Source organism: Cannabis sativa, chromosome 7, assembly GCF_029168945.1.
Source record: "Cannabis sativa cultivar Pink pepper isolate KNU-18-1 chromosome 7, ASM2916894v1, whole genome shotgun sequence".
In the NCBI taxonomy this organism is placed as follows: Eukaryota; Viridiplantae; Streptophyta; class Magnoliopsida; order Rosales; family Cannabaceae; genus Cannabis; species Cannabis sativa.
In genome coordinates this window covers 9,294,789-9,303,135 of record NC_083607.1, presented here as the reverse complement: position 1 = coordinate 9,303,135, position 8,347 = coordinate 9,294,789, and the positions used below count along the sequence as shown (strand labels likewise).

At 31.8% G+C, this 8,347-nt stretch overlaps 1 protein-coding gene across 1 annotated transcript; it reads left to right on the top strand.

Annotated features, from left to right (window-relative positions):
* Positions 1-5,842: 5,842 nt before the first annotated feature.
* Positions 5,843-7,982, top strand: LOC115697932 (protein SRG1). Its single transcript, XM_030625106.2, has 4 exons — positions 5,843-6,219; positions 6,533-6,783; positions 6,866-7,190; positions 7,687-7,982. The coding sequence occupies exons 1-4, from the start codon at positions 5,959-5,961 to the stop codon at positions 7,927-7,929; spliced, it is 1,080 nt and encodes a 359-aa protein (XP_030480966.1). The 5' UTR covers positions 5,843-5,958; the 3' UTR covers positions 7,930-7,982.
* The last annotated feature ends 365 nt before the right edge of the window (positions 7,983-8,347 follow it).

The following is an 8,347-nucleotide window of genomic DNA, read 5'->3' as shown; positions in this document are numbered from 1 at the left end:
TTTTAGATTAAAAAAAATTCTTTAAGAATTTCATAATTATATTTTTAAGCATTATAATATTATATTCACTTATTATTTAAAATTATTTTTTTTAAAATAAATTAAATATTAATATGTTATTGAATTAAATTAAAAATTATGATATTTTTTTTTAAAAAAAATAGCATAACACTAAAAAGAAAATAACAGAATATTTTTTTATTGGGTTTTAAAAAATATATTTTTTTAAAAATAATAATTTTTAAAAACATGTTCTTTTTACTATCCAAACATGTTTTCAGTTTTTATTGTTTAAAAATATTAACCAAACACTATTTAATTTTTAAAATAACAAAAAACTTTGTTCTGTTTTCACATTTAAAAATTATTTTTAAAAATTAAAAACTGAAAAGAGCTAAACAACTTCTAAGAGTCCTATTTGTCTATATATAATTAAAGATATTTGGAAAATTTGTAATGCTATTCTGTGATAAAAGACAATTAAAGCTTATCCTGTGTGTTTTCTTTTTGTAACGACGATATTCTCTGTCATGATAAGTAACATACGATTGTGATTTTGTATTGTGACAACAGTATGATGAAAAAAAAATCCAAATCATACCAATAATACCCCTCTTATCTTGTTATGTTACCAAAACCAAAAAAAAAAATACTCCATCTTGTTATGAAACGAATGCATGACCCCACTGACTAAATATTCAAATAATACCAATAGTACCCCATTCATTTTTTCTTCTCTTTCACTTCCTCTCTCATCCATCATATATATTTGCAATTTTTTATTTATCTTCTAGATGATCGTAGTCAGGTTTTCACAATTAATCTTCAATTTTAAAATTTTAGTGGTAAAACCCTCTAAATTCGTGTTCTATTAGCAGTTTAACATTTCAATCAGTTTTTAGCTGTTAACTGTCATGGTGGAATGTCTACGTAGACACTGTGTACACGTGACACAATTTTTATTAGTCAACGTAAATAAATATTTAAAAAATAAAAAATTAATTATTATTAAAATAAAAAACATAAAAAAATTTCTTTTTCTTTAAAAATTAAAAAAACAATTTTAAAAAAATAAAAATTAAAAACCTGAGTTTAGGAGGTTTTACTACCAAAATTTTAGAATTGGGAGTTAGTTGCAAAAACATGACCACTATATGCCGCAAATAACTTTAATTAAAATTATTATTTTATAACTAATTCCACTCTATGAAAATTAGTAAAGAGTTTGAAATGAAAGACCTTAGAAAAGCCAAAAGAATTCTGGGAATATATATTCACAGACCTAAACTAAACTTCATAACTCTCTCTCAAAAGGGTTATCTGTAAAAGATTCGTGATAACACTACTACAAAAATGGGTTTTCTCGACGTTTTTAAACAGTCGTATAAAGTATTCCCGTCAGTTTCTATAATCGTCACCGATACGACCGTCGTAAAACGGGCAGAATAGACGACAATTCAAAACCGTCGCTAATGTGGGTTTCCCGACGGTTTAAAACCGTCGCCTATAACTGGGTATAGGAACCGGTTTATAACCGTGCCCTATACTATAGGCGACTGTTCAAAACCGTTGCCTATAGTATAGGGCACGGTTTAAAACCGTCGCCTACAAGGTATAGGCGACAATTTTAAACCGTCGGGAATGTAAAAAAAAAGAGAAAAAAATACAGATTTTTCTACCATGACCTATTTCTTTTCCTGGTTTTATAATTTTATCTAAATTGAAATAAAACAACTAATTAATTTTGTTACAATAACAACTAACTTTAAAACACATTAAATTTATACTATAACAAAATAAATATATATAATAAATAAAAAAGTATATAAATAAATAAATGTATTTATACCGAGCTCGAAAAGAGAGAAAGAGAGAGAGGGAGACAGACAGGAGGTGGTGGTGGTCCGGCGTATGAGACGAAGATGAGAGGGACACCGACGGGAGGTAGTGGTGGTCTAACGTATGCGACGGAGAGTAGAGGGAGACCGACAGGAGGAGGGGTGGGTGGAGATCGATGGACGAGAGAGACGAGAAGGAAGAGAGATCGAGAGAGGGAGGAAGACGACGAGAGAGGAGGGCGATGGTGCGGAGGCGTGGGTGGGGTTTTGGAGAGTTAAGATTGTCGTTTTAGAGTGTGGGAAATGGAGAAGAAATAGGTGAGAAGAAATCGGCGGGCATGTGAGAAATAGAAAAAAAAGTAGGTGGGCACGTGAAAATGTGGCGAGAAGTAGGTGACGTTTTTTTTAATGGACCCTTATAGGTGACGGTTTAAAACCGTCGGCTATAGTATAGGCGACGGTTTTAAACCGTCACCTATAAGGGTCCATTAAAAAAATTATATTTTATTAAAAAACGTCGCTTATTTTTTTTACTACGATTTTAAACCGTCGGGAATACTAAATTTTTCCTGACGATTTTAAATAGTGACTTAATTTTTTTAGCGACGATCCCCAAAAAAAATTATTTTTAGAACCGTCGCGAATTCTAATATTTGTAGTAGTGTAAGTTTATTATGGAAAAGTGCAAACTAGTTGCTACACCTATTGCACAACATTTCAAACTCTCAATATCTCAGTCACTTGTTAGTGAAGCTGAGAGGATTAAGATGACTATAATCCCATATGCCAATTTTGTTGGGATTCTTATGTACTCCATGGTGTGCACTATATTTGATCTAGCACATGCTATTAGCGTTGTTAGCAGGTATATCTTAAATCCAAGAACAAAACATTGGGAGCCTTAAAATGGATTAAGAGGTATGTTAAAGGGACACTAAACACTGACATAGTATTCAACTGTGACAACCAACACAAAGAAGAGGTTACTAGCTATGTTGACTCTGACTTTGTTGTAAATATTGACACTAGAAGAAGTTGCACAAGGTATGTGTTCACTGTGCTAAGAGTCTATGTCAGCTAGAAAGCTAATTTGCATAAAGTTGTGGCTGTCATCCATAGAAACAGAATATATGGCTGCAACTGAAACCATCAAGGAGAAATTTGGCTGAAAGGATTGACAAGTGAATTGGGATTCAACCCAGAATATCTTGTCCATGTGACAAAGTGCTTTGCACCTCATAAAAAAATCCAATGTTTCATGAGAGATCAAAGAACATTGACATCAAGCTACATTTCATTCGATGTGGTGATGTCGAAACTTGTTCAAGTAAAGAAATTTTGCACACATGACAACCATGCTGATGTGTTTACCAAAGCTGTCACCAGGGACAAATTTCTTTACTGCCTAAACTTATTGAACCTACATGACTGCAGTAGTCTTGGCTAGTCTAACTACTTTCTCTACCTTTGATCATGAGCAAATGAACAAAATCAAGTGCAATTTTTGGAGATTTAGTCCACTTACTCATGTGTCCAAGTCATCACTACTAATCTTACATGGAAAAGAAAGTAGTTAAGTTATTAAAGACTCTTTGTACTTAGGGCAGGAGTCTTGGAAAGACTATAAATATGTCAGCTCTACTCTCATTCAAGGGATCAACACCTAGATGAAACTTAAAGCCTCTCGGATTCAGCTCTCATCCCTCTTTCTCTCTATTTCTCTAACCTTTAGTTTTGTATTCTCGAGTGATTAGGAGGGTTGTATTTAGGATCCCTGTGTGTTTGATGAGGGTTTCCTTAATGTTAGCTATAAGGTAATGGTGTTAATCACCACAAATTACTTAGATTTGATAGGTTTTAGTTCAGTTTATAAAGTGTTGATTCAAGTTAATAAAGCTGATTCATTTTTTCCTTAAACCATTTAAGTTATTGATTTCATTAATCTACTTTTAATTTCATGTTTGTGTGCAACCTTGTTACTATGTTAGTACCATAATAGTGAGGAATTGAGTGTGAGTTTTTCATCACAACAATAAAATAAAGACAAAGCTACTTTTGCCAACAATTGTGCAACACTATTGCCAAATATAAGACAATAAGAAAATGAGAGAGCACTAAAAGAAAGAAAAAATAAAGAAAGAAATGGTATCTCCAATGATACAACTAAGGTAAAACTTATCATCCAAACACTTAGAAATAACGTTAATAACATAAATGCATCCGACTCAACAAATAAAACATGCAAATAGTTGAGACGACTACAAAGAGTCAACCCCAAATAAATGCACAAGGCTTCAACAACGAAGGAGAATAAACATTACTGAGGTAAGGTTCTAGGTTGCCGAGGCCTTGACAAGGACAACAATAAGACCATTTCATTTTGAGAGACTTTATTCAAACCAGCATCATAGTTGAGTTTCAAAACACTTTGCCAAGGCCTTCTTTAAAGGGACACCGTATAGCACCTACCTGTTGTGACAGAACAGTCATGCTATCTTGAGCATTAGTGTAGCTTGGAAACAATCCAGCAAACCCAAATTCTAATCAACAACATGGCTATCTTAGATGAGAGATTTATCATTGACATGTTTATTCATATGACATGTACCAAATTATGCCCCCTGAACTTTTAAGATTGTTGAAAATGCCCCCTGAATTATTTAGATTGTTGGATTTAAGGACTTTTTTCCAATTTTAGTAAAAAAGTCTAACATGGATGAAAGTTCAGGGGTCATGATTTAGTACATGTCAAAGTTCGACGGGCATGATTTGGTAGATATCAAAGTCTGTGGAGCATGATTTAGTATATAAACAATCACTGAAGTAGTAAAATTGAATGAAATTAGACAAAAGTCCTTAAATTCAACAATCTCAATAGTTCAGAGGGTATTTTTAACGACCTTAAAAGTTCAGGGGGCATGATTTGGTACATGTCAAAGTTCAGGGGGCAAAAATCCTAATTAGCCTTTCTCAAACCAAAAAAATTGTAAGTTCATATCCATAAGTAAATTAATAAACTCATAGAAATCAGTGCGTGATTAACTTAGAATAAGCATAACATTCAAAAAAGAGCATTGTTATTAGGCACCAGTGGTGCCTAACACCTTCTCGACATGTCGCGTTGCGATTGGCTATTAATACTCCCTAAAAGCTATTATATTAAATTATATGGGACCCGATACTTAGTTGGACCTATAACGATATTGACACATAGGAGGGTGCTAGGCACCACTGGTGCCCTTTAGCATTTCTCTTCAAAAAAGATAGTCACCAATCAAAGTTAAGGCATCACAGCAAGTTTCCCTCTAGCTTGATGATAAATTTTTTGTGGATGGTTGCACAGTGTAAATCTATAGTCGTTTTGCGACCATAATGATCGTTTATAGTCGCATAGTGTAATTTATGATTGTATGTGCAATCATACAATATTATTTTACTAATAAAATATTTTGTAAAATTATTTTGCTCATAAAAAATTTCATAAACTAATTTTACAAAGTCTTTATGGCAAAATAACCTTTATAAATACTTTTATTAGAAAAATAACTTTGTAAATATTTTTCTTAATAAAATAACTTTGTATGGTTGTAGTTATAAATGACCATGAATTATATTGTGCGATCATAAATAATCATTATGGTCGCAAAATTACTATAAATTTAAACTGTGCGGTCATCATGATCGTATAGAATACATTAAATGAGATTATTTTACAAATTTTAATATTTGTTACGGTGTTAATTTGACAAATTTCATATTTTTACAAAGCACTCTAATTTTTTGCTGATCAGTAATTTTATGATATATATTGTTATTATAACAAACAAAAGAACAAATTGGAAAGAAATAAAGCTATCTAATACATTACTGATGACATATGGAATACAGATAAGATGTTTTTTTTTTGAAGAAATAAAGGGATGGATCCCTTAGTGGATGAGTTCTTTTCATATATTATTTTAGTATTATTTTTAATGATTTTTTAGTCCAAATCTTTATTGTATGTAGCCATTTAAGCAATTATAATTTATATCTATATATAGGAACAGGATGGACACATTGAAGATGTACTCTTGCATTGATCTCCTCTTCAAAGTCGTGTAAAGGTAACAAAAATATAATGGAGTTTGGAAGCTCACATGTGATTGTTCCAAGTGTGCGAGAATTGGCCAATGATCCCAATATGGTGACCGTCCCACCTAGATACATCCGCCTTGATCAACATCAAGATAAAACCACTATTCTCAGCCCTACTGTCTCTTCTGATCAAATTCCAATAATCAACTTCCAAAACTTGTTGCTTATGTCTACCTCTGAATTATTATATGAATCCGAACTCACTAAGCTCCACTCAGCATGCAAGAACTGGGGCTTCTTCCAGGTATATAAATATATATATATAGAGACACGATTTTGTCCGTGATGTACTTTCACGGAGTGTACTCCGTGGTACATTAGATGGGTTTCCGGGTATGTTATTATTTTTTAACCCTAATTACCTCTAGATCAACCCCAACCCTCAGATCAAATAATTAACTCCCTATCTAACAACTGACGTACTTCACGGAATACGGAATACATTCCGTGAAAGTACACCACGGACAAAATTGGGCCCCTTTTATATGTATATAGTATTATAGTTTTTTCTCAATTTATAATTAAGTTATTACTATACTAATAACAATAATTTGCAGTTGGTAAATCATGGTATTAGTAATTCATTGGTAGAGAAAATAAAAGAAGGGGTAGAAGAATTGTTTAAACTGCCAATGGAGGAGAAGAAAAAGCTATGGCAGAATAATCCAGGAGATATAGAAGGCTTTGGAGACTCTTTTGTTTTTTCTGAGGAACAAAAGCTTGACTGGAATGATGACTTATTTCTCATTACTTTACCTCTTGCCTTCAGGAAGCCTCACTTATTTCCAAACCTCCCTCTTCTTTTGAGGTTTATTAATTTTTGTTTAATTCATTGACAATTACACCTTATAAGGTGTTTACTATATATTTATAGTTAATTCACATTGCAGGGAAAGTTTGGAAATTTATTCGTTAGAACTGGAAAAGCTAGCCAAAGATATAATCTCACAAATGGAAAATGTTCTGGGAATAAAAAGCAAGGAAATTTCCAAGTTATTTGAAGATGGATTGCAATCAATGAGTATCAACTATTACCCTCCATGCCCTCAACCAGAGCAGGTTATAGGTGTCACCCCTCACTCTGATGCCGTAGGCCTTACCATTCTCCTTCAAATAAACCAAGTAGATGGCCTCCAAGTCAAGAAAGATGGCATGTGGATCCCTGTCAAGCCTCTCCCAAATGCTTTCATTGTCAATATAGGAGATGTACTAGAGGTAAATAATCTCATAGTTACTAATTATTAATGTTTCATTTATTTATAAATAGATTAGGGGTAAATACAATTTTCGACCTTGTGTTTCGCAAAAGTTACTGATTAGATTTTCTGTTTTGTTAAATGACAAAATAGATCATGTATTTTTCAAAATGGTAAAAATAAGACCTGAGCTTAATTTTAGACAACTTTTTTTTCTTAATATAACTAACTTGAAGATAATTGATAGCACGAACAAATATAGAAAATATAAACAGTTTTGTCATAACACATTTAGATCAAATCATTATTAAATTTTATTTTGATAAAAAATTATTTCAGCTATTTATATCATTTTGAAAAATACAAATTTCATTTTATCATTTAACAAAACAAAAAGTTTAATTGATAATTTTTACAAAATACACAATTCAAAATGTTATTTACCCATATATTATAGATGACTTAAAGAAGAAAATCCTCTTATTATATTGTATATATATATATGATGCTTGCAGATTTTAACAAATGGAATATATCCTAGCATTGAGCACAGAGCAATAGTAAACTCGGCGCAGGAAAGGCTCTCTCTTGCCACATTTCTTAATACAAATATAGATTGCACTATAGGCCCGGTGAATAGTTTGGTCACTCAAGAAAATCCTGGGCTATACAAAACACAAGAAAGTAAAGACTACATCAAGGGTATATTTTCTCGTGAGCTTGATGGAAAATCTTACGTTGATGTTATGAAATTGTAAGCTTAATTATAAACTACATCATGTACTGAAGGACTTGAGCACTGGGGTTTAATAAGATACATGGAATTATAATAAATTATATTATAATTATAATAAATTATATTATAATTATAATAAATTAATAAATCTTACCCCGACCATGGAATTATATTAAAGAGGGTTTATGTAAGGCTACCAAAAGATACATGCATTAGTATTACTAGTTACTACTAGGAGCCAAATTCCCTGTCCCATATGCCTGTCCCAATATATGTCCCAACCAATTATATTATGACAACTCATTTAATTTGCCACATAAGCATTTAACAGACTTTATAATTCTACAAATATAGTAACACCGTTAGTATTCCTCTCTCTCCAGCATTAATTCTCCATTACAATTAATTAAATGAATTAATATTATTATTTTAAAAAAAAC

What these genes read in the sequence shown, in the direction of transcription:
- LOC115697932 (XM_030625106.2), top strand. Translation starts at nt 5,959, where the DNA reads ATGGAGTTTGGAAGCTCACATGTGATTGTTCCAAGTGTGCGAGAATTG. An exon ending in AGAACTGGGGCTTCTTCCAG is followed by an intron (nt 6,220 to 6,532) that starts GTATATAAATAT and finishes AATAATTTGCAG; the next exon opens with TTGGTAAATCATGGTATTAG. An exon ending in AACCTCCCTCTTCTTTTGAG is followed by an intron (nt 6,784 to 6,865) that starts GTTTATTAATTT and finishes TTCACATTGCAG; the next exon opens with GGAAAGTTTGGAAATTTATT.